The following is a 27,833-nucleotide window of genomic DNA, read 5'->3' as shown; positions in this document are numbered from 1 at the left end:
TGTATGATGCGTCCTTCCTTTAGATCCTTCTTTTCCTTCCTCTCACTTTCTGTCTTTATTTGCGACGATAACGTTGTGTCTCCAAAACTGTCTTATTTGATAATCACGCTTATTGCTTGCTTGTTCATTAGGTGACACCGTAGCATGTACACTACTTTACACACAGCAGATTATTTCATGTTCACTCTTCCATAGGAGGCAGAGTATAAATACATTCCTTATTCTTATCTTTGTAAGATCTGTTATGTTGCAAGTCACAGGGGAACTGCAAACAGACATGTACTGTACATATGGCAATGTAAAAATACATTAATATTAATATAAAACAGGAACATATATATATCCACACAGACATAGTTAGCCAGCAATCATGCAGTAATGTAATACATACAATACGGTGACAATGACAAATACACAAACGGGTTTAGTACAGTATATACACATAACTAACGTTAGCATATGGCTTGCATCTTTTAAGCTCTCCATTGAAGTGTGTATTATGTGTGTGTGTGTGCGTGTGTGTGTGTGGCGGCACAGCTCACATGACAACTGCCCCCAGACTCGGTACGTGTGTCTAATGCGTATGTGTGTACATGTGTGTTTCCTGAGTTCTGACCCTCATATATCAGAGCTAGAGACAGAAATTACCTGTCAGAACAAACTACCACCACCACGCCTCTCACGCACACATACGCACAAACACAAACACACACCGACACACACTCACAGACAGACACACACTGATAAATAAGTGCTAAAGTCTTTTAAGGCACAGTGTTCACCACAGCAAGGTGAGCAGAGCTGTAAATCTGCTATGACAGAACATTCTCTTAAGGGGGGGATATTTCTCTTGTTTCTGACACGCACACGCACATGCACACGGCATATTTTAAATGGAGCACAGGTTGTCACTTGGTTTGATTGCTGCACTGGCCGGCGCTCTTAGTTGGTCATTTGTCTCCTGTTTTTTTATTTTATTTTATTTTTCGATTACTCTGCAAAACATATTCATCTTGGATGTGTCACGGCGGATTTATCATTACAGCTGTCAGAGGCGAAGTGAGTGAGGTAAAACTTAACTGAAAGGCCCACACTGCACGGAACCAGCCGCCAGAACTGCGGACTTTTCTGTCATTTCAGCACCATCTATTAATTTTATTCTCTTCAAAACAAGTTTTGTTCTCTTTGCGACATGTTGTGGCTCACTTGAGGACAAAGGCAGCATCCACTGTAAATCAAATCGCTGTCGCAAATCACAGTTTAGTCTGAAAGGCGTTCGAGCAAAGAAACACATAAATATAAAACTGATGCCAGCCGGATGCTTATAAGATAATGCTGTTATTGACGTCTTCCTTCAGCAGGCCCACTGAAGAACTAAAAGAGAGAATAAAATACTGTGACCCTCTGTAAACACTGCAATATGTCACACTGGTGCTCTACATTTGTACATACAGCCCATCTGCCTGCCTGTGTGTGTGTGTGTGTGTGTGTGTGTGTGTGCTGGCCATGTCCTCCTATATCCCCTGACAGCCGTTGATGGTCTAACAACCCACACTGGCCCGTCGCCCCGACCTAGCCTTGACCAATCATGTTTCTCGTGTCTTGGCCCTGAAGCCCTATTGGCTGAGCTCTCTCACCCACAACAGAGCCATCTGTGGCCACTCATCACCTGGGTAACAACCTGAGGCAGCAGAGCATGCTGGGAACAAAGTCAGCTGGCTCTGGATATTCGGTAATTCTCTTTAGCGTAGCTGTGACAAAAAGGGAGCTATATTAGTGCGGAATTGGTATTTAAAGTCCTATTGAGGGTTATCAAAGCTGTAATCAATCATACTTTATTGTCTCATTGCACAAAATGACCATAATTTATGAGTGGGGGCTCATAAATGTTGCCGATCGATGCCAGTCACTCCTCTGTTACCTCAGTGACTAGTGAAATTTCAAGCCCTTTAAACAGGCAGTGTTGGCCCAGCCCTGTTTTTACAGTGAGCGCTGTAATCTCCCAGCTCCCCCTTAACTACCCACAGTGCTCCATCCACTTGGTTTCATTTTTGCAGAACCCAAATAAAAAATGATCCAAAGTGTACTGATGCAAGTTTGGCTGGATATTAGTCGGACAAATAAACAGCCTGTGTTGTAACGTCAGCCACATCAACCAAATGAGTTTCTGGTTGATTTATTGACCAATTGAAAACGTTTCTGGCCGATAAAATGTATAAACAGTTGCTGTGAGCTGAACTCGCAGGAAAACGTTGGACTTGATTTACTAAACTAATAAAAGTTAAAGGTCTAGTGTGTTGGATTTAGTGGTATCTAGTGGTGAGGCTGCAGATTGTAACCAGCAGAAACCTTTTCCGTGTTGCAAGCATGTAGGAAAACTATGGAGGTGGTGACAAAATGCAAAGGGCCAGTGTGTGGTTTGTCTGTTCTGGGCTACTGTAGAAACATGGCAGAGTCCTTGGAAGAGGACCTGGTCTGTATGTAGCAATAAACAGCTCATTATAACAAAACAGTTTTAATTACGGGTGATTATAAACTAATAAAAGCACATTTATGATTTTATGATTTATGATTTATATATTCCATATCTGCCAACATCTCCCCCTAAATCCTACATAATGAATGAATGGATATTTGAAAACATCCCATCGAAATATCCCATGTGCAAAATATCCCATATCCAGGTTTGTGAATTTAGTCCTTCTGAGGCAAGCTCAGGGGATTAGTGTTGCCATAGCTCACAGAAACGACACTCCGCAACGCATTTTTTTTCCTCGAATGAGGATTAGAATATATGCAATTCACATAATCCAGTCGAAATTAATATATATAAATGCTTGAAGATCCACTCATTACTTAAAGTGTTTGTCATATAACACGAAAACGGGAAAAAAGCATACCGAACCGAACTGTACTGTACTGTACTTTTTAGAAAACTCAACATAAGGCCTCAATTGCTACTTATACCACCTGATTTTTTTATTTGGGGGTATTTTATGCATCACTGTGAGGAGAGTACTGGAGGTGTGTGTGTGTGTGTGTGTGTGTGTGTGTGTGTGTGTGTGTGTGGGTGTGTTTCACAAATTGACTGCAGCATTTTATTTTCTGTGGTTATGTCCCTAAGTTTGTTCAGTTTTGCTCAAGAAAATAAACAGAAAATAAAAGTTTGTGAGAGCCTTACCATCAACCAGACTGATTTACTTTCTTAAAAGGGAAACGTTCAGCTTTGTGTCACCGCAGTGTGGGCAGTTTGTCGAGAACAATGATGTTTGGCTTCCCTCCGTGCCATCCGGAGCTCCCCGTTCATCCACCAGCGGGGCTCATCGGGTCCTGCGTCATCAGGCAGACTTTAGCCGGCAGATGAACGGGGAGTTGCAGGCGCCGGCAGCCCGGAGGGAGGCTGAAGTTAATGCTAATGTTAATGTTACCTTCTGTTGGGTCTGCGCTGTGGACTGGAGGCTTTCTGTTGGGATGCTGAGGTATTGACGTTGTGCTCCTGTGGTAAGCTAGTCTGGTTTTATAATAGACACACTGTACAAAGTTTTCATTTCTTTGTAGCTGAAAGAAATAAAATAAAATTTGGACACTTTCTGTCACTTTTCTGGCCTTTTCACTTCTCGCCATTTTCTCTCTTCATTTTGCAGTCCATGCCATCAAATTACATTTTGTATTTTGAGCATGGATGTGTATGGACGACATGAGGGGTCTTCCCCATGTCATGTATCCAGCACAGTGTGCCACAGTAATATTCATCCATGGGTAACATAGTGGCCTGTATATAGTTATATGGATTAAATGAAGCTTTGATGCAAGTAATTTGCATCAATTCATAATTTTAATAATCGAGTTACTTGAGGAATGGTTTCAGCTCTACATAGTTATAAATATTATACACTATTTCTGCCAGTAGATACCCATAAATCCTGCACCCTAAACTTTTAATATTTTCTAAACTTTTGAGATGAGCAATAAAATTTCAACCATCAGATAAGCAAATCATGAAATTTGTCTTTCAAAACTGTTTAATATAGGACAAGTTGTTGATCTTTAACTCTAATTATTTTAGCCCAATTTCAAGCCTTTATCTGACACAAAAGCAAACTCATGAATGGTGACATGATTACTATGGAGACTCACACACTGGATCAATTCCCAATATTATATTGATTTACAGTGCCAGAATGATGACTGTTAAACACCAAATACATCCTTATGCTTTTGACTGTCGCTAAATTTGCTCCTCCTCAGAATCATTTTCTCATTTAAGCATCTCGTTGTTGCACAGCAGACACAGACGGCATTTGGGATTTTTGTTTTTGGAAATACATTTTGGAATTACATTTTGTCATTTGGATTTAAGAATCCTAATTTCACACTCCATTATTTAAAAAAAAAAACCAACAATACTGGGATGTAAACACAGGTTGTGTGTGTCTCTCCCTCCTCTGCCAGATGGAAAGCCAGACAGAGCTGGCAGGACCTGCAACATCTCCCACTGGCTGCCGGGGAGCGAGCACATGATGAGAAGGAGAGCAGAAGAGAGTGAACGGGCGATGGAGGACTAAATGAGAAGAGGAACAGAAGGACTCATCAAGGAGCTCTTCAATTTTGGAGAGCACTCATTTGTAGCGGCTTCCCGCTGTTACCCCAGTCTCAGTTTCTCCCCTTTCCCTCTTTCTTCGCTGTCTAAATCACAAACTCCATCCTCAACTCCCATTCACCTCTTTCATTCCCCCTTCTCTTTCTGACTCCTACACTTCCTCTGAGCTCTAACTCTGAGTCCCTTGTTTTCTATCCAGTAATTGCATCTTTCTTCAATGTCGATCCGAAACGCAGACTTGGTGGAAACTTGGAGGAAGTCTCTAATTACTAGGGGTGAAAACAAACAAGGCTGTGGCAGGAAGCCATGCATTCAAACAAACATCCACACTGAGATTTCTGTGTGCATCAACACAGCCACTCGCTTTATAGTACGCTATAAAAATATACAAACCTCATGAAATCTTTTGGAATTCCGCCGTCTCTATTTTTCTCCCCTCTTAAAAGACACATAGCTCACTGTGTTTCTAATGATTATGGGCATGAATGCCAAAGAAACACATCCACACACTCCTTCTTTACTTACTTATGTAGCGCACTGGGAGGCAGCTTGGTTGTCTTCTCCATCTGGCCGTAACAGGACGTCTTGGCCTCAGGGATGTCGCCATACTCCTCCAACATGGCTGCCGCTGCTGACGTTATGATCCCCAGACCATCCCGAACTCGCGCCTCCAATGGGTAGTCCCAGTCGTCGTATGACACCGAAATCATTCCCGGTGGAAACTCGTCTGGCGTTATTTCCGGGTTCCCAGTGGTGAGCGACGGCACAATCCAGATGTATCCGAATCCGGTGAGGCCCAGGGAGCGCGCCTCCTCCAGGATGTACACCGCCTCGTCCTTGGAGCAGTAGAGCAGGACCACTGGGGACTGGACCTTCTTGAGCATGATCTGAGAGCGGCTGTCTTCCTCCACTGCGTCCAGAATGATGATATTCTGCAGGTCCCAGCCCACAAAACTAAAGCAAGGATAACGAGGACAGGAGTGAAATGTTAATATTTAACTAATAGACTATTAACTTTGCTCAGGTGCTGGCAAGGGCGGTTGTAATTATCCATCATAATTAATATCATTGTTAAGTGCGATGTGAATGCTAATAGGTGTAAAGTGCTTATTGTCAGGGGAAACACATTAGGGCTAAATGGAGAATGCAAATGCTAAAGCTGGTTCTGTATAATGATGCTCAGCAGGTTCCAGCCCACACAAGCAAAGGACAAGGGGAACAAACACTGGCCTCTTAATGTGAAAGGGCCCGTGGTCAACGTGCTAATTGGGGACAACAGTTATCAGAAAAAAAGTGCTGTCATCAACATGGAACGCAGCTTCGGTCACACCTCCTGGACAAAAAATAGGCTCATTAATATTTCATTACTTCTGCCCAACCATGTGGCTGAATAGAGATCCTCTATGGAGGGTAATGCTCAAAGCAACTGTGAAAGAAACGAAAGCGAATTTCTGCAAACCACGGATATGTTACATTTGCATTATCAAGTTTCTAAAATGATGTTGACGGAAGGTATGATGGATGGCATGACATCTAGGCAAGATACCTGCCAAGCTGCAGACCCCTATTTGAGTCTAACAAACGACAAAAACGGTTGTTCTTTAGCAATTTATCGCTACATTTCCAGTGGTTTTATAATCACCAAAGGTGGGTGTCTTTGGCAACCCATTGCTGTGTTTCCATCAAGAATAGTTCGACAACAATCGGTTGTTTTTTTTTACTGAGTTATTGCTGCGTTTTCTGCCGGGATAGTGCACCACAAGCAGTTGTTTTTACTTACACATCACCCTTTATCAAGCCAGGATTGTGCTGCCAAAAGTGGTATTTTAAGCCAAACCATGATCTTTTTCTAACCACAACCAAGTGCTTTTTAACCACATTAACCAAATGGTCGTTGTAACATAAAGAAACAGAAAGTTTCAATGTATCCACTACATAATAACATACAAATGTCATGTATCTGTGGTTTGCAGACACACATAATGCGAACATTTATTCTGGCGATTGAGTTAAAAGGAAAAATATCATTAGAATTTCAAAGCAATTTTTTTAATCTAGTTTTGTTAAAAGAGTTAAAGAGTTAAAAGTAACAAGTGCTTTTAAAATGATAATGCATTTGTAGAGTATCTTTTCTCCATCCTGTGGGACTGGTTGTTCTTTTAATATCCAGCAGGTCCCAGTGCACGAGGCTAAAGAGCAACAGAAACAGAGGACATGGTGGTTGTGTTCGCAATTAAAGAAAATAATGTATCATTAACTGGTAGAATGCAGGAGCACAGGCCCTTAATGGCAGAGCTGGCAGAGTGTGGGACAAACACAGACGCGCACACACAAACACGCACTGGAGACTGAATGTGACATACAACTGGGAAAAAAGGGAAGAGGTTAACCATTGTGAAAGAATCCAACAATAGACAGGTAGTGTAACATGAGAGTGATTTGGGACTTGCTGACCACTTCTTGCTGTTTAGAGTGATAATGGTCTACAAGTCCCAGATGACAAAACTAGTAAAGAGAGACAATGATACACAGAGATGCATTCAAGGGGTAGTAACAAGTACGGGAGAATGTGATACTGCAGTGTTCAGGAAGTGCATTTCTTGTTTTCAAGCCATCCTCTTTATTAAATCAACCACTGAATAGTCATACCGATGTGGGTGTCACATGCAGATCAGTCACCTTGGTTAGTGTGTTCGAGACGATCCGGACCATACACGTCGGTGAAAATGCGTCCAATGCCTGAACAACCACTCCCCTCCAAAAACTGGTCTCTTAAATCTGCAGATTATACTGACGGCAACACCACCTACCTGCTGGCATTCATCTCCACTAGAAAGCCAATGTACGTTGTCATCCACAAAATATATTCCGTCATCTCATGTCATATATCTGGGCCTGTATTTCATCGAGGCTACTGCAAGTGCCTACAGTTTCTATGGCCGGGTCAGCCTTGACTCTCCAAGATGACCGCTCCAATTCTCTGTTGTGAATGATGGAAGTCCATTGGTATTAAAACTGTCTGCCCATGACTAAGTCACTGCGAACCAGCTGAGTGCTGACACAGGAAATCGACAACGGGTAATTGCAGGTAATTGGGCTTATTATTTCTCGTTTCATAAATGATGACTATTATTTCAACATTGAGTTGAACATCACTTCTGGAGGTGGTGCGGATATTGACATCTGGGATGTTAAGTTACTTTTCTTTATTACAAATCTGTAGCACCGTGGAGCTATCTTTCACTAAAGTATTGTCAATGCATTTAGGAGGAGTGGATATTGATTGGAAATAGAAGCATAAACAACAGGCTTGGATTTGTTTGATGGGAAAATGTGTACAGGATCTGATTCCTATTTGGGCAGATTAGATAAAATGTGACACATTTTCAGTAGCTCACGCTTCCCAGTTTCCTGAATGCAACACCTGTTTGAGGGACAAATTCATAATCTCATTCAATCAGCCAGTTAACCATCTGTTGCCACTCTACGTGTAATTTAAACAATTGTAACCAGTGTTACCAAATACAGACACGGGCAGAGAGTGTTTGAATCACTGTTTGGTTTGACATAAAGAGTAACTGCTAATGAAAAAGACCCTCCTCAGCTGGGTTTTAATATATCACAGGTTCAAGCGCTGGCCTTTGCCAACATCTCAACACTGCTGAACATGGATCATTAATTTGACATTTTTTTGCCAAAAATTATGGCTTGCTGTTCTCTTCAGCAGTTTTTTCTCTTTCTCTCTGCGGAGAGCTACAGCATCAGTCAAAATGACCTAAAGGGGCGTCAAACAGCCAAACTGCATGTGTAGTAAACCTACCTGCCATCTACATTAATTTTAAGAATGCTGATGAAATCCTTTTAGTGCTGGCTGCCTCTGAAGTACATACTGTATGAGTGGAGCAGATGAAAAACACAAGGCCAGAACACTGTGTGCAATAACTCTTCTGGAAAGTAAACTTTTCCCATTCTCTGGGGAAATTTGCAGTGATAATGGAGAAGATTACACCCGAAATGGGGAAATGGGCTTGGAGAAATGCCCGGGCCAGAGGCGCATCAACTCTTTAGGAAGCATAACTACAGTGCTTGTTATCTTCAGTTTTTCTTAGTGCAAACTGTTGGCAATGAAAGGTGATTTCAGGAGCGATGACGCAAAGGGTTAGGTGAGGGGGAGTCGAAGGGCCCATTGCTCATGTACTTCACAGCTCCTCCATTAAGGCTTTATTTGTTTAATATAATATCATTTGGAAGTTGTTTATCTACATTGCAAGGTAATGTGTTATTCTTGCAGGGTTCAGCAAGTTTAGCGAGGTCTTTACAGTCTTGTGTAATAACCCTGCAACATAAACCCAAGAGTATAACGGCCCTTTCCTCATATGATTGTTAGCCATTTTAGCTGGCGGCATGACTCCAGGGATGACGATGTCTGTCGGTTGGTCGGTCGGTCCAGCAATTGGGTCTGGACTAACAATATCTCAAGAACAATTACATGGATTGACATAAAATTTGATACAGAGATCTGTGTTGCCCAGAGGATGAATTCTAATGACTTTGGTGATCCCCTGACTTTTGATGTTACGCCTAATGGTGCCTTAATGCACAGGCTTACCACGGCTCAAGTCCTGGGCCCTGGGCTTCTGGGTACCTCACTAAATCTGAGGCGAAAAAAATGTTAAGGACGAGGTAAAGGCAGGCAGATGGAGGAGACCACGAGCCGGTAAGAGAGCCCTCTGCTGTACTAGAGGAGGGTGGAGGACTGTGTGGTGATGAAGAGGGAAGAGACAAAGTGGCACTTCTTGGCCATCTGCAGGCTTTTCATTGAAAAGACTGATTTCTCCATGTTGCTGCTGTGCACACAGGCCTACCTGGCTGATAACCTGGCTTAGTCTTTACTTTTTGTTAATGTGTTGTCTTATATTGATGAGTTTCATATTCTGTTTACGAATTAGGAGGGCACTTCATTTACTATTTGTCGTTGTCTATTGACGGGGTGTCTGAATTAATGTTGCTGTGGCATACTGTTGAGGGAGGGAAGTACTCCAAAACAAGCACAGCCCCGCACCTAAAGTAATAATAAGGCGCCTATGCTTGTGCCACTGGCAGAGTAAAGTTTTTTACTAATCCACTAAAATATCTCAACATCTACTCGGTGGAAAGGCAGGAAACTTTCAAAAGAGATTCATGGTTCCCAGGTGACTTCGATTTCCTGATTTTCTCAACTGCCACTATGAAGTTGATTCTCCAAATAAAAGGAAAGTCTGCCACATGGTTGTCACAGCTAGCAATGCAACTCTAGCAGCAAATGCACCCACACCATGACTGGTAAAGTACAGAACTGATGAGATTTAATTAGTTCTTGAGTTACATCATTTTGCTGCTGAGCCATCTTGTTGGTTCCCTTTGAGGGGTAATTCCTTTGTTCCCAGGGTCCTATGTTCCCCAGTTCTAAGTAATACATAATGGGAACCTTTAAAAGATGTTCCCCAGCTCTGTATTCACTTAATATGACATGGGCTAAGGTTAGGACTGATTGATTATTCAAATAAAAAAGAGGAAGGAAAACAAAAAATGAAAAAGGAGATAAACAATTTTCAATCAAAAGTGGTCGACAATTGCTATTTCCAAACAGTTTAAAGAATAGGAAAGAAGTTTAAGGCCAGGTTAGGTCATTTATAAAATATCTTAACTTGAAATAGGAGGTTTAATGTGTAAATAGAATACTGAACTTGGGAACACAGGATCCTGGCAACGCAGGAACCTGGGAATGTAGAAACGTCGAACGTTGGATCCTCGGAACAAAGAACCTTGGGAACTTAGTATTCTGAAAAATATGAAAATAGGACCTTGGACACAAAGAAAGAAACTTAGGATCCTGGGAACACAGGGCAATGGGAATTTAGGATTCTGGGAACATGGGACCTTGGAAACTTGGGATCCTGGGAACATAGGGCCTTGGTAACTTATGATCCTGGGAACAAAGAACCTTGGAAACTTAGTATCCTGAAAAATATAGAACCTTACGAAAATAGGACCTTGGAAACAAGGAAGCTTGGAAACTTAGGATCCTGGGAACATAGGGCCTTGGCAACTTAGCATCCTAGAAAAAGACAAACTTTGGAACATAGGATCCTGGGAACATAGGATCTTGGGAACTTATGATCCTGAAAACATGGGACCTTGCGAGCATAGGACCTTGAAAACAAAAGTCCTTGGGAACACAGAAACTTGGAAACTTAGGATCCTGAAAGCATGGGACCTTGTGAACATAGAACCATGGGAGCTTAGTATCCTAGAAAAAGAGGAACTTAGGAACATGGGACCTTGGAAACTTAGGATCCTGGGAACATAGGACCTTGGCAACTTAGCATCCTAGAAAAAGATGAACTTTGGAACATGGGACCTTGGAAACGTAGGATCCTGGGAACATAGGATCTTGGGAACTTATGATCCTGAAAACATGGGACCTTGCGAGCATAGGACCTTGGAAACATAAGTCCTTGGGAACACAGAAACTTGGAAACTTAGGATCCTGAAAGCATGGGACCTTGTGAACATAGGACCAGGGGAGCTTAGTATCCTAGAAAAAGAGGAACTTAGGAACATGGGACCTTGGAAACTTGGGATCCTGGGAACATAGGACCTTGGGAACACAGAAACTTGGACACTTAGGATCCTGGGAACATAGGGCCTTGGTAACTTATGATCCTGGGAACAGAGAACCTTGGAAATTTAGTATCCTGAAAAATACAGAACCTTATGAAAATAGGACCTTGGAAACATAGGACCTTGGCAACAAGGAAGCTTGGAAACTTAGGATCCTTGGAACATAGTGCCTTGGTAACTTAGGATCCTGGGAACATAGAACCTTGGCAACTTAGCATCCTAGAAAAAGAGGAACTTTGGAACATGGGACCTTGGAAACGTAGGATCCGGGGAACATAGGATCTTGGGAACTTATGGTCCTGAAAACATGGGACCTTGCGAGCATAGGACCTTGGAAACATAAGGCCTCGGGAACACAGGAACTTGGAAACTTAGGATCCTGAAAGCATGGGACCTTGCGAGCATAGCACCTTGGAAATATAAGTCCTTGGGAACACAGAAACTTGGAAACTTAGGATCCTGAAAGCATGGGACCTTGTGAACATAGGAACTTGGGAACATAGGACCATGGGAACTTAGTATCCTAGGAACATAGGAACTTGGCAACTTAGCATCCTAGAAAAAGAGGAACTTAGGAACATGGGACCTTGGAAACTTGGGATCCTGGGAACATAGGACCTTGGGAACACAGAAACTTGGGCAGTTAGGATCCTGGGAACAGAGGGCCTTGGTAACAGGATCCTGGGAACAGAGAACCTTGGAAACTTAGGATCCTGAAAAATATAGAACCTTATCAAAACAGGACCTTGGCAACAAGGAAGCTTGGAAACTTAGGATCCTTGGAACATAGTGCCTTGGTAACTTTGAATCCTGGGAACATAGGACCTTGGCAACTTAGCATCCTAGAAAAAGAGCAACTTTGTAACTTCGGACCTTGGAAACATAGGATCCTGGAAACATAGGATCTTGGCAACTTATGATCCTGAAAGCATGGGACCTTGTGAACATAGGAACTTGGGAACATAGGAACTTGGGAACTTAGTATCCTAGGAACATAGGAACTTGGCAACTTAGCATCCTAGAAAAAGAGGAACTTAGGAACATGGGACCTTGGAAACTTGGGATCCTGGGAACATAGGACCTTGGGAACACAGAAACTTGGACACTTAGGATCCTGGGAACAGAGGGCCTTGGTAACTTAGGATCCTGGGAACAGAGAACCTTGGAAACTTATGATCCTGAAAAATATAGAACCTTATGAAAACAGGACCTTGGCAACAAGGAAGCTTGGAAACTTAGGATCCTTGGAACATAGTGCCTTGGTAACTTAGGATCCTGGGAACATAGGACCTTGGCAACTTAGCATCCTAGAAAAAGAGCAACTTTGTAACTTCGGACCTTGGAAACATAGGATCCTGGAAACATAGGATCTTGGGAACTTATGATCCTGAAAACATGGGACCTTGCGAGCATAGGACCTTGGGAACATAGGACCATGGGAACTTAGGATCCTAGGAACATAGGACCTTGGCCACTTAGCATCCTGGAAACATAGAATCCTAAGTTTCCAAGCTCCTGACAGCATGGGACCTTGTGAACATAGGAACTTTGAAACATAGGACCTTGGGAACATAGAAGCTTGGAAACTTAGGATCCTGGGAACATAGGACTTTGGGAAATTAGGAACCTGGAAAAATAGCAACTTGGGAACATAGATGCACTCCCTAGTTTAAAAGCAATCAGATATTCAGTCTAAGATAAAGTAAAACAGTGGAGAAGAGTATAACACAGGTGTCTAGTTGATCCTACCTGTTGTCCACGGTAGTTTTTAGGATGTTGATGAACTCCTGGTAGCCGGGGAACTTTGACGTGACAATGGAGAAGATGTGCCAGTCGTACTCCTCCATGATGTTCAGCATCAGCAGAGCCTCCTGCTGGATGGAGGCACCGAACTGGAAGAATGTTGACTTCACATCCTGAGAGAGGAGAATGGGGGGGAGGATAAAGGGAATAAGGAAAGGAGGATGAAGGGAAGGGAAGAAGAAATTTAGTTTGGGATTCATTTGGATTTTTGTCATACTTCCCTTATTAGTACAACAGCTATTCAAAGTGCATCTCAGAAATATCAATCAACAGAGCATTTAAAATTTGGCAGTACACAGACAGTCTCTCACACACACACACACACACACACACACACACACGGATCGAGAGTAATAAGCGTCTCGTGGAGGAAATATATGGATGAGGGGCTCAGAACAATTCAATTAAGCTCAAATTGGATTGGTGCAGTACAGGCAGGCTGCAGAACTCTGTGGGCCTGGTTCTGGGGGAACAAGGGTTACATTCACTCTGAGTCACTCGTATCCACTCCATTAAACCTGACTCAGAATCATTTGCCACTTAATTCAGCCAAACTGAGACATGGGCTTGGACAGAGCAGACAAGCACTATTACAGGTGGACAAATTAACTCTATTCATTTATGTTGGAGGTTTAAATGAGTCATTACGGTGCAGGCTATTAAATGAGGTGAAATGAGTCAAAATAAATAGTGATGGAACAGTGAGGAAGAAAAAAAGAATGTGGCATAACAAAATGTGTGGACTGACGAAGCATTACCTTGTCTTTGATTGTTTGATGCATGATTTGTTGTGTGTGTGTGTGTGTGTGTGTGTGTGTGTCTGTGTGGATTTCTGTTACCTTGAAATGTCAGAGAGTTCACACATGGCTTATCTTGACACCACTTGTCTTTGGCACTCTAATTATGATAGACTTGCAGGTTGTGTGTGTGCACATCTTCTGTGTGTGTGTGTGTGTGTGTGTGTGTGTGTGTGTGTGTGTGTGTAAAGCTGCTACCTGACAGCTAAAAAAAAGGACGAGGGCTAAGAGACACAGAACAAAAGGTTGGAGCGAAAGATGTGAGACAAATGAAGGAAAAGACATTCTGCCCAGTGTCACTTTGCAAGATCACACCTGCTCTTAAAATGAACAAATGCATCCCCCCCCCGAACAGACCTAATGTATGGCGGCCCTGAGAGCTCAATGCACTGCATATTAAGAAAACACAAGCCAATAGACACAACAAAAGGCATATAAAGAAACATCTTCACCTATTTGCATGAGGCTCACAACATGATGAAAACTGTTTCCAGGAAACACTAAAAAGCGATGCACACGGCTGGGAGACGTTTCTGGTTGCCATGGTTTGTCGCGTACAACGTTATTAAAGTTGGCTATTGCATGATTCAGACAATATTATAATAATGAGCAAAAAAGGCAAGTGCAGATATCTGCAATAGTATCTGAACCGAATGATCAGACTTCCAACACCACTAAAGGCCTCTACACATGATCAGCTGTAAAACCGCTTTGTGCTGGCTGTCCCATTGTTTGTCTATGGAGAGGGCGGCAACGCCTGACAAAGCGGCACCGCTACCCTTGGCGTCGCGCACCGCGCTGCGCTCAGAGTTTAAATCATTTGAACTTTGACCACGCCACTGCACCGCACCTGGTGGTGAGCGAAACGCATTGTTCTTATCATGAGAAGGCCGCTTAATGGATAGTTGACTTTAAAGGTTTTTCAAATGTGTATTTTTGTGGGAGCAATATAAACTCACAAAATACCAACAAAGGACATATTCCTACACATATTTTCCATATTAAAGAGAGAAATACAATGCAGATATTCTGAATTCAAGTTTATCTCTTTCACCAAACTAAGACTTACATTAGCTTAATTGCTTTTTTAGCTCATGATAAAACTTGCTTCATTCTTTAAAAAAAAAAAAAAAAAATGAACAAAAACAAAATAAAACTCAACAAAACCGTCGTCTGCTTTTCCAACAATAACTAACTCTGGTTTGGTCAGAATAAACCCTCAGGTTAGAAAATACGCTGCTTTTATCTATTGACACTCTGCCACTGCTGGCCGGCTGTTTACAGTCCTGTAATGTTATCCCCACCACCTGCAGTCTATCAGCTCAGCTGCCTGTTCCACCAGTAAAGACTGACCTCTGGTGGTGCATGATGTGCACTACATACAATAGAAAGAGGAGCATCTGTATTTTACATACCCTGGTATAATGTAATACAGTGATAACGCCCAAGCCTATGCTGCACATATGCTTTTAAACTGATGCTTACATATACTGTCAAATTAGTGAAAATGTTTCTAAATGGTATGCAAATCGGTGAAGATTTGTCTTCAATTGCTTGTGTTGTGTATATATGCACGTTTGTAAATTGCAGTAAGTTGAGCTCTCAGGGCCACTGTAGGTATGCTTATATGAAACTTTCCAACTTAATTATTCCTATTAGATTATAATCTTTCAATACTTTTTCTTTTTTTTCTTTACATACCAGTAGTGTACTGGTCTGCTGGTAAACTATATACTAGGGCTGGGTATCAACACTAAACTGTTAAAGCTACTCTTACCTGTCTTGCATTTCACACAGCAAATCTGAACATCCACAACTCCTGCCTCCCTCCAAAGGCCTACTCCCCCCTCCTCCATTACGTCTATGATAGACGTAGGCGTTGGCAAGGTAACATTAGATACACGGAAGAAGAGAGCGAGTGTAACGTTACAACCAAGAAAGTCAAAGGCAACCCTGGAGTTTTAAAACTCAGCCGGAGTCAGTGATGACTGATGGGTTTTAGAATAAGGTTACAGTGCTAACATTAGATAGTAGCATTAACGTTACTAGTAAGTGGAAACGTGAAGATAACGTTAATGTTTCAGAGGCTACGCTACAGTAGGCTAACGTTAGCCATTAGCAACTGGATGCTGTGTTGTCATAACGTTATAGCCTATGTTACATTGGGGGGGGGGGGTGTTACGTGAGCAGTTATGTCAGTTGGGGGCCTCCATGTGGGGAAGACAGACAAGACACTCGACCAATTATTGCATTGGTCGGAGTTTTTTTAGAACCATATGAGAATGGTACAATTACGAGTTTTTATCTCTGGTGGAATTCACTTACATTTTAGTGTGCCATCAGCTCATTAATAGCATTTTAACCTAAACAAAGACAAGCGTAACATTTCCAGAAAGGTAAGTGTTGCTTTAAGGTATCGACCGAAATAACCCAGTGTCACGTAAACTGAAACTCCTTCAGTCAAACAATGTCTGCATTCAATCATTTATGTACCCAGATCTAGAAAAAAAAGGCTATTTGTATGGATTTGATCAAAGCCAATCATCGCAAGCATTTTTCCGTTTAATGGGATGTGTGATTGGCCTATGACGTTGGGTGTATTTGATTGAGTTGTTTGTGCAGTTCTTAATGAATATTTTAATAATGTGAACACTTTCAAAATGTATTTGAGTAAAAATAATTTGGATGGGGTGGAGTGGTGGTGGCATGTGTATAGTGCAATTTTCCTGCACAGAGAGTTTCACTTCTAAGAGTAGGTCTAACCAAACTAAGTGAAGAGGGCACTGGGGGGATGAAAATGGACACAAGTAGAAAGCAGGGACTGCGTGTAGTGGATTGTATTTGTTACCATATCAGTGCGCTGTATGTAATTCCATCGCTATATGCATGACCTAGCATTTCATTTTCCACTGTGTTGATAGCCTCTGAATGATGTGGGTGCTCACTGTTTGCATTATTTGTGTGAGTGTGGCTGTGTGTGTCTCCTCCCCCCTATATCAAGGCTCTTGAGTGCTCTTTAATGGTATTGTATCTGTATGTGAGGCCGGCTCACTCGATACTCAGACTCAAGTGCTCTTCAGAGGCTCTCTGCGCAGCCCGCTGTGTGTGCATGTGTGTGTATGCGTGAGTGTGTTCTAATGGGGTAGAAACTGAAGCAATGCTTGAGCATGGTGGAACAGGAGGGAGGTCATGCTATAAGACGTGTCACTTCCTGTCTTCATCAGAGCAGCGGCCGATACTCCCACACTTTGCAGTGATATGCAGAGGACTGAGAGCAGCACAGGGCCGGTTATGGGATGCATGGAGCAGAATAAGGAGGCAGATTTATATGTGTGACTTTGTACGAAACTGTGTATGAAATACTGTTTTTAAAGTGTTGGTTTTTTGCCCTCAAATATTTCAACACTGACACCTACACCTGGCACCTGGCGACAGAACAGCGGGCTCACATGTGGCTTCAAAGGTTCCTTGCATTTGAATAATAAAGGTTTTTCTTGTGGTGTCTGTTTAACCAGTGTGCTAAACACTGCTCATAGATGCAGCTTTTCCTCTGTTTATTCCAAGCAAACGTTTGTTTGACTTTGCATTTTCGCATAATCTAAAATGTTTACAGGAGGGTTACTGGTTTAAGACATAGGGGATTTCTGTCAACCCATATAGGGGCATTTAATCTTTTAGTGTAGTACCAAAAAAATCACCAAATTTTAAGACACACAGCGTTTTTGGACAGAAACAATACATTGATGCCAAAGGCAGCATTTATGCAAAATTAATTTAGCAAAAGCTAACACTGGTATGCTTAATCTCTAAAGAATTCTGTTTCAATATTATTTTGGCAACGTTTCACACGTCTGTGTGAGTGTGTGCGTGTGTGTGTGTGTGTTTGAATGCCTGCCTGCGCCTGTCTGAAATGATTCACGCTCCAGGAACCCCGGGAGAGGAAGCCAAATTCTACCACACAACGGAAATCATCCTTTTACCAAAATAATTGCTCCGCTCTGGTCTCAAATGAGACTGGGCACGTGCCTGCGCTCATTTGCGCGGGCCAAATAGTGCCTCTTTATTTTCAACAGGATCTCATCGCGTCACGAATCCGACAGAACCCAACGAGGCTGAGGAGATTTGTTTTAGGTTGGGCTGAATATTCTCATTTTTACACCATCAGAAAACGCTGCTTGCCACGAGAAAATGGCGAGCCAGGCTTCAATATTCTGTCTGGAAAATGGGCAGTTTAGGTCGGCCTTACCTATAATTCTGAGACCAGAGGCAACTCTATTGAACACTTGAGTGAAGCAGACTCTTAAGGACACTGACAACAAAGAAGTGAATAAATCCTCACCTCTCTGTCTTTATTCTCACTCTGCTGCTGAGAGAGAGAAAACAACCGCAGCTTCAATCCTGTTTCTGTCATTGGATGTCTCTCTACTTAAATATCTTTTTCCAGGAGAAACAAAAACAGAGAAAATGGAATCACAGTCCCCATCATAGTGTGTGCTTCTTTGTTGTATTTCATAGCCTGATTTTGTATGTTTTATTATTGCTCATTACATTAATTTTATCTTCAAGGTTTTTATAATGAATATGAGTGAGACAGAGGGAGGCAGTATCGCAGAAAGGAAGAAGAGATATTGTTCACAAAATAAGAGATAGAACCTAAAAGAAACGCTGAGTAAAAAGGAAGGCCATGATAAAGAATTAACAACAAAAAAAACAAAGAGAAAGCAAATTTATTTGAGAGTGGCAGGCAGAGAAAGTTGCATAAAGACATGAAATTAGAGACAAAGAGGGAGGAAAAGAGAAACGAGAGATGAGCAGAGCAGAGAAGAGACTGATGGTGACTAAGCGGCGTATGATTGTTTCTAATTGGGACGGCTCGCAATCCATGACATCAGAAAACAGCCAATCATATCCTCTCATTTCACCCTTGTCAAGTGTGACATGTCTCTTCTTTCCACTCACACCTTCAGCAAGTGGCGCCCGCACATACAAACACACACGCGCGCACGTACGTAAACGAGCAGTCTGCTCTTCCCCTCATGCTCTGTCTATCACGTTCACAGTCTCCCACTCTCAAATTTCCCACTCTGTTGCATGCACACACAAACGGGCGCACGCACACGACCACAATGACGCACACACACACACAAACAAGCACCTGCCCCACGGGGCAGGACAGTGTGTCTAAGTTGAGATAGAGGGGAGTTATAAATAGTAGTCCTCATATCCTCTGCTGCTGATAGCATCATGCACTGTCTGGTCTGATGACACGCACACATGTACAAAAAAAAAGAAAAAAGAAAAAGAAATCAAACACACACACAAAAGCAGATGAGTGTGTAGTGAATCGTGAGTTGGAGTTGAAGCACACACTCACCAAGACAAAGGCTGCATAATAAACCTGCATATATGTGCCACATATACGCACGTATCACTCGCATCTGCCACAGATACCCTGCTATCTGCCCGGTTTAAAAGCTCTGCAGTGTCCACTGGAGGAGAAACACACTGATATGACAAAAATTCCTCGGTGGCCCGTTACTAAATATAAACAGACAGGCATAAAAATAGCTGCAGCAAAACAAAAGAGCCCAAAATGTCTGTGGAAACAAACCGAAATGCCAAGCAGACAGCACTCGCCATATAAACCACACAGACAGGAAGAGTCACTGGAGCCAAAACCACAACAAAAATAACAGAATTCTCCCAGAAACTAACTGAATGATGAAATAACTGATTACTGTACGCAGTGAACGCTCTGCTTTTACCAGACTGAGGTTTGCCTGTATTACGTCCTGACAGGAAATAAAATAAAAATAAAAATATAGCAACAGCAGCAGCGCTCCATCCAGAGGGAGCAGAAGTGGTCAACAACAGGATTTTGTTTACAGATACTGCATTTTATGGCTGTGGACAAAAAGGTCATATAAACTTCCAAAAGCTATTTTCTGCCTCTTGTGGTTGTTGGGTCCATAAATACGACAGGCGGTGATCTAATATGAAAATGTCAAACATCTACGCATTCTTTGTATAGTATTAAACATATATTGAATCTGGCTTTGCAGCTTGGCCAGGCTGCTGTGCTTGAAAGTATCCAATATATTATAAAGACTTCATATTTTGCAATTTGGCCTGAAAAGAAAGAGGGAAAAACAAACAAGCCTACAGTGTCTTTGTGTCTGTGGGGCTGGATTGGCACCACTACAGCATCAGATAAACTGGTGCCAAACAGATCCACAGAGCGTAGAGAATGTACACAGACATTCATAATGTACAAAAAGTGACAACTTATAGGCTGGCACTGCTTACTTCTGCCTCCCACTGCATATTTTAAATGAAAACAAGGTAGACAAATTACAGGCAGGCCAATTAGAAAAGTTGAAACATTGCTGAAACGAGTGCTGCTCGGTGGGTTGGACGTATCCCAAGTCAAAGAAAGGAGGATTCAAGCCATATTCATACGTTTTCCAAGGTATATTCTGTATGTTGGCCAAATGAGCAAACCGTCATTAAGCTGACAGTTTTCAGCGGGAGGAAGTGATATCATTGGCTATATTAGGAGAGCGGGAAACAGACCACTATTGGCACCAAGACCACGTTATTTGCAGCAACACCTTTTTTTAATATCCTCTGTTAAATACAGACAAAAGCGATGTAGATAAAGAGAGAAGAGACAGATTAATGAAAAACACTTTTCTTACATGGGTACAACTCATAGTTGGAAAGATGCAACTGGACAAAACATTTGATGTGGGGAGCAGCAGGGCTCTGTCTATGGCACTGAAAGGTGTGCAGACTTCTAACAGTCATGGTGACAATAACTTCATGTATGCAGTACATTTCAAAACATTGTTAAGGAGAGATGGGAAGTTCAAACTTAAATTCATTCATTCATTTTCTGTAACCGCTTATCCTGTTGGGGATCACAGGGTGGCTGGAGCCTATCTCAGCTGACACTGGGCGAGAGGCAGGGTACACCCTGGACAGGTCACCAGACTATCACAGGGCTGACACATAGAGACAGACAACCATTCACGCTCACATTCACACCTACAGACAATTTAGAGTCACCAGTTAACCTGCATGTCTTTGGACTGTGGGAGGAAGCTGGAGTACCCGGAGGAAACCCACACTGACACGACAGAACAGCGGGCTCACATGTGGCTTCAAAGGTTCCTTGCATTTGAATAATAAAGGTTTTTCTTGTGGTGTCTGTTTAACCAGTGTGCTAAACACTGCTCATAGATGCAGCTTTTCCTCTGTTTATTCCAAGCAAACGTTTGTTTGACTTTGCATTTTCGCATAATCTAAAATGTTTACAGGAGGGTTACTGGTTTAAGACATAGGGGATTTCTGTCAACCCATATAGGGGCATTTAATCTTTTAGTGTAGTACCAAAAAAATCACCAAATTTTAAGACACACAGCGTTTTTGGACAGAAACAATACATTGATGCTCCCCCACCCCAGGGTTTGAACCAGGAATCCTCTTGCCGTGAGGCGACAATGCAAATCACCCCCTAAACTGCAGTAAAATGCAGTTCTGTTCTATTTACTTTGAAGTTAAACTCTGTTTTCAACAGCAGAACATTTAAATATCTTGTATCAAAGTGCTTTTGTTTTCCAAACACAAAGTCAGTGCAGGTGGCCAGATGTTTGACTCTGCATTTGATATTTTGTTATTCATGCCTTTTTTTTTAACAATGTCTAATTTACAAAGTAAGACCTTCACTACAATAAAGTGTAACCTGCGATGTTTCATATCAAATGCCTGTAATTCTCTTCTTTTGTGCAGGTTAATTTGGATAAGGCACGACCCAGTTGCCAGAATAAATGTTGGCATATGTTTCTGCAAATGTTACAACTTTGGATGTCTTTACGTTTCAGTATTCAATTTTATGGTGTGACATCTCTGTGGTTAGTTTAAGGCACCGAACCCACTTGGTTAGGGTTAGGAAAACATCATGTTTTGGCTTACAATACCTGCTTTTGATGCTCCAAACACAGCTGGGCACATCCCAGACTGTTGTTTAAAAAACACCAGCTTTTCTTTGTATCAAACACTGGTCTGCCGCTGTCTGCTGCTTGGCAGCTGTCTCGCCTAGGCATCATGCCATCCACCACCCACTCCTCGTCCTGATGGAAAACTCAGCTCGTATGTGATCTGAACTGCGTCATATGTATGAAACACACAAATGTATCATATCCGTGGTTTGCAGAAATGTATGCCAAAGTTTAATCTGGTGACTGGGCTGTGATGCAGCCTGCTTGTGGGATATTCATCTACAAGCACAGACCACTGCAATGATACAGCTGAATACAGTACTAATATATGTATAGAAAAGTTATTATGATTGTAAGACAATCATAAACTGGACATACTGGCTAATTTATGGTTGTAGAAATATAAACAGTGAAGAATGCAGGGCCTTAAAAGCAATCCAAACAGACTGGCATGCACACTTCTCTGTGGGATGAGAAAACCCTCTGAGCTTATTGGTTTATGACCCTCTTTGAAACCAATTTCACAGTGTAAGCCTGAAGCCAAAGCATATACTCTGGGCCTAAACATCACATGGAAGACTTTACCTCAGATGTGCTAATTAAAAGTTCAGTGTGTAGGATTTAGAGGGATATTCTTGCAGAAATAATTTTGGTGTTTACGCTTCCTTAGAATGAGCCATTTATATCCACATAGGGAGCGGGTCCACGTCCACGGAGATCCCTATGTTGCGCCACCATGTTTCTACAGACAGACAAACCAAACTCTGGCTCTAGATAGAGCCATTTGTGTTTTTGCGTTAGCCACTGTAATTAGAATTCCCCGTGAGTGTCTCAATAACATTTTTTACGTGAAACTGCTTTATTTAGTGTAATTACCAGTTTGATTCCACAGGTCTATTTGTTTTAAAGAGGAAGAGACCACTTAAGATTACAGCTCCCGGTAAAAACATCCTAAAAATTCTAAATTAAATTAGTAGGTGCTGGGCTAGCAGGCCATCTCCGTCATGCTAAACAGCACTGGAGAAACACTTATTTATAACATGACATGGGTTCATTTAGTGTTTGTTTTTTCAATTTTTTTTTCTGGTTTTCACCTGGTTCGTTTGTTTTGCAGATAATTCGACTCCTGGTAAAAACCTAACCAGGAGAAGCTGAAGTGGTTGCGATCTACAAGCCTCACCACCTGGATGCCACTAAATCCCCCTAAATCTTACACACTGGACCTTTAAAGAAGTATTTCACTGCTGGAAAGATAGCCTTTTAATAAAACTAGGATGTCTATGCAGTGGAATTGCAAATACTTTTGAAATTGGTGCCACAGAACCGGCAAAAACAGACAAAAAGAATGCTTTTGCTCAAGAGGGAGAAAACCTACAACTACCAGAATGCACTGCGCCACACCACACCAATAAACACTCCTGTTCATGGGTGACATAATGCTTGAAATCCATTTGAAACAATGGGTGCCGACTGACAAGAAACAATCTCGTATTACAATTAAACAGTACACTAAAAGAGTTCTTTTGGCCTCTGTTTTCACTGTGCAGGAAACAGTATGGCGCCTACTTCCTGTTCACAAACTCTTGCTATTACAGCCAAAAGGGCACTAAATTATGTTTCTAAAAACAGTGTAGGTGAGAAATAGGCAATACAGTGACATAATCTTTTACTGTATTATCTCAGTTTATTTTGGCCTCCATTTTCACTGTGCAGGAAACAGCACGGCACCCACTTCCTGTTCACACAGGCTCACTATTACAGCTTAACATGGCACTACAAATATGTTGATAAATTTCAGTCCGAGTTTGAGAGAAAGAGAGGGGCGGGGTCTGTCTCTTGATATGCTCCTACACTCTTTGTGTCCGCGGTGGCGACATGGGTGGCGGGCAATACGAAAATGCGGAAGTACAGCCTGTAGTTTGAGCAACAGCCCAAGAGCCAGCAAAGTTAGATGGAGGGAATTTTACCACAGTTTCTTTACATATACTACCCACACTCTTTAAAGACAGTATCACTTTAATAGAGACAAACAGAAGTCACAAGTATAATCTAAACCACAGTTATATTATGGGCATACACACACATATTGCCCATATTTGTAGCAGCATTTGCAAAGGAGACAAATACACTGCAAAAAATGAAACAAGAAAATTGGGCATGTATTTACAACACAAAATATGTAAACTGCACAAACAAAATACAGAAGCAAAAAGCAAGGCTCCTAATGTTTTTTTCTATCTCATAATAACCAGAGGGAAACACATCACTGTGCTAACAACATTGCTTTGGTGGCGTCTTTTACTTACACATTATGCGATTTAATGCATCTCTCAGTAAATGGCTCTGACAGACTCTTATGACACCATGGAGGTTTATTCAGTCTTTACTAGATTACAGTGTTTTTTAAAACAATAAGCAGATCTTGTGATGGCACAGTGAATATGAGTGTGTGCTCTGTAAGCGTGTGTTTGTGTGTTGTGGAGGGGCATTTAAAAACTACGTGGTGCGAACAGAGGGGAGTAGATATCCTTTTGTTTGTGTTGGATAATAATTACAGAGAAACGGTAGCCTTCAACTGTGATAGAAGCTACACACACACACACACACACACACACACACACACACACTGGATTATCAAACGAGGCTGTATTTGACCTCATAGAGGAATATTTTTGGCATGAATGCAGTCCATTTTAGTAGATAACACACACACACACAGGGAGAAAGAGACCTATTCAAAGTTTATCACAAAGCAGCAGTGTCTGTTTGTGTGTGTGTGAGTGTGTATATGTGTATATATGTGTGTTATTGCTGTGGTTCCTCTGTCAGGACTTTTTAACAAGCAGCCGAGCCCCCACGGGGAAACACTGACAAAATAACATCATCCCTCTCTCTCTGTCTCTGTCTTTGTCTCTCTGTGTTTGCCCTCCTCTCCCACTCACTCTCTTCTCTAATAAGTCCAATATCTTCCTCTCTGTGTCTTCTTTTCTTTCTGTTAACTCTCTGTCCAGGGGCTCTGTCTTTTCTCGCCTCCCTCTATCCATCTTGCCCTCTCCCACCCACTCCCTATCTCTTCTAATAAGGCCAATATTCTGCTACACTCATCTGGGACCTAACCTTACAACTAAGCCGGAATAGCTGTTATCAGTGCTGGGAGGGAACATGGAACTCCACAGTTTACCCAGAAATCATATAAACAACCAAATATGACTGATTATTATCTAGAGATGTGGGCTGTCAGATTTTATTTAGATGTAACACAGCAGCTCCCGACCCAGGGCTCAAACCTCGACTAGGGTTCACAAGATAAATTGGAGGGTCGAGTGGTGATTAGAGGCTTTTACACACTGGGGGCATGACAAATAAATGACATAAAAATTGAAAACACTCGCCTGTGAATATTGCGTATCAAAACTATTCATAATGATGCTAATTTGAGAGAGTTGCCTCTGGTCAACAGTTACACAGTGTATATGTCCAGGGCTTTTATTGTGAAAGGTAAGAACAGAAGGAGTGGATCTGCAAAACGCTGGTTTTAAAAAATAATACAGTTTACCGACTTGTTTTGGACGATGGAGCCTCTGTGTTGTTTTATAATCCTCATAAGTCAGTCCCTCAGGGTTTCGCAGGCTGTTTTTGTGATTGTTGCGGCTTGAAATGGCTGCTTTCAGGCAATGAAAATGAACGCAGTGACAGTGGGGGGAGCAAGTGAAAAGTGCAAAAATAGTTCTGAAGCTGTCTTGGACTGGAAGTGTTATAAGCATTCAGTGTTTCCCCAAGGAATTGGAATCTATATGTGATGGTGGGGACCATCCCCATAAGAGGCTCTCCTCCTGCTCTCTCTGCCAGAATAGCATGAGCTACCACAACACAATGTGATCTCATCCCTACCCGACATATTTCACAGCAGTAGTCTCATGATAAACAGATAATGAGGGAGGGGTTGAGTGAATCAATACGCTGAGTGCAGCTCCACAATGAAATGATTTTACCCCATTTAAATAGTCAAATTTTTGGTAAAGATGTGGTGATTGGACGCAACTGCAAGGTCCCGCAGACTTAACAGGGATTGGCTGATTTTGCTTTGATTATTATGACTGCAGCATCACGAAATCCTGGAGGGACTGATAAATTAATGCCTTTATTTGCAGTGCAAAAGCTAAAAAAGTGACCTTGTTCCAAAAAAATAAATAAATATGGAGCTTTTTTTGACTGCATACTTTTCACTGTGTAATATTTGGTCATCATAACAATAAAAAAGTGAGAAAAAAAAAATCTGCATGCAAATTTATCGCACAGAAAAAAACACCCCGAGTGTGTGAAGGCCTTAAAAGCAGGCCGCTCATTCAGGAGAGGCAAACCAGGCAGATGTTTGGGGTTAACCCTAAACATATGGGCACTGCTCCTGCTCCCCAAAAAGTGGGGCCCCATCTAACTACCAAATGACAGCTGGATACCATTAATTAGGACAGTCAGTATACCTGTAACTGTCATGCATACAGTGTTAGGTGTAACTGTCAGCACAGTGAAACAAGGCCTCAATGGGGCCCCCAAGATTTTTGGATTGCCACTGCTTAACAGGAAAGATCATGCTTTTTTATTATCTTGTGAAATTTCAAACACCTCTAAAATAATATTTGATTAAAGCAAGAATAAAATTCTTATGAAGCAGTCACAACATACACATTTGCAACAGGTGACACATGTCTACACGCAGGGGTCATAAACAGGTGAGGAGTACTGCTGTAATTTCCCCTTAAACCACTCCATTCTAGGTAATCAGATTACTCTGCTCTCTCCCTCCACAGCCCTGCTTGTTATTTATCTGTGCATTATTATGTCTGACTTCACTAGACTTTGACATACAGTACAGGCCAAAAGTTTGGACACACCTTCTCATTCAATGCGTTTTCTTTATTTTCATGACTATTTACATTGTAGATTCTCACTGAAGGCATCAAAACTATGAATGAACACATGTGGAGTTATGTACTTAACAAAAAAAGGTGAAATAACTGAAAACATGTTTTATATTCTAGTTTCTTCAAAATAGCCACCCTTTGCTCTGATTACTGCTTTGCACACTCTTGGCATTCTCTCCATGAGCTTCAAGAGGTAGTCACCTGAAATGGTTTCCACTTCACAGGTGTGCCTTATCAGGGTTAATTAGTGGAATTTCTTGCTTTATCAATGGGGTTGGGACCATCAGTTGTGTTGTGCAGAAGTCAGGTTAATACACAGCCGACAGCCCTATTGGACAACTGTTAAAATTCATATTATGGCAAGAACCAATCAGCTAACTAAAGAAAAACGAGTGGCCATCATTACTTTAAGAAATGAAGGTCAGTCAGTCCGGAAAATTGCAAAAACTTTAAATGTGTCCCCAAGTGGAGTCGCAAAAACCATCAAGCGCTACAACAAAACTGGCACACATGAGGACCGACCCAGGAAAGGAAGACCAAGAGTCACCTCTGCTTCTGAGGATAAGTTCATCCGAGTCACCAGCCTCAGAAATCGCAAGTTAACAGCAGCTCAGATCAGAGACCAGATGAATGCCACACAGAGTTCTAGCAGCAGACCCATCTCTAGAACAACTGTTAAGAGGAGACTGCGCCAATCAGGCCTTCATGGTCAAATAGCTGCTAGGAAACCACTGCTAAGGAGAGGCAACAAGCAGAAGAGATTTGTTTGGGCCAAGAAACACAAGGAATGGACATTAGACCAGTGGAAATCTGTGCTTTGGTCTGATGAGTCCAAATTTGAGATCTTTGGTTCCAACCGCTGTGTCTTTGTGAGACGCAGAAAAGGTGAACGGATGGATTCCACATGCCTGGTTCCCACTGTGAAGCATGGAGGAGGAGGTGTGATGGTGTGGGGGTGTTTTGCTGGTGACACTGTTGGGGATTTATTCAAAATTGAAGGCACACTGAACCAGCATGGCTACCACAGCATCCTGCAGCGACATGCCAT

General features: G+C 42.0%; 1 protein-coding gene across 2 annotated transcripts in view; it reads right to left on the bottom strand.

Moving 5' to 3' along the window:
- Positions 1 to 27,833, bottom strand: part of grin2aa (glutamate receptor, ionotropic, N-methyl D-aspartate 2A, a) — a 226,614-nt gene that overhangs the window by 73,732 nt on the left and 125,049 nt on the right. For both annotated transcript variants that reach the window (XM_033645183.2, XM_078161659.1), the window contains 2 exons: positions 13,013 to 13,179; positions 5,126 to 5,554 (listed from right to left, as the gene is read on the bottom strand). In XM_033645183.2, the coding sequence (XP_033501074.2) occupies positions 5,126 to 5,554; positions 13,013 to 13,179 (596 nt within the window). The remainder of the gene's footprint in view (positions 1 to 5,125; positions 5,555 to 13,012; positions 13,180 to 27,833) is intronic.

Source organism: Epinephelus lanceolatus, chromosome 18, assembly GCF_041903045.1.
Source record: "Epinephelus lanceolatus isolate andai-2023 chromosome 18, ASM4190304v1, whole genome shotgun sequence".
NCBI lineage: Eukaryota > Metazoa > Chordata > Actinopteri > Perciformes > Serranidae > Epinephelus > Epinephelus lanceolatus.
Note: the sequence above shows the minus strand (reverse complement) of the source record. Positions and strands in the feature narration are given on the sequence as shown.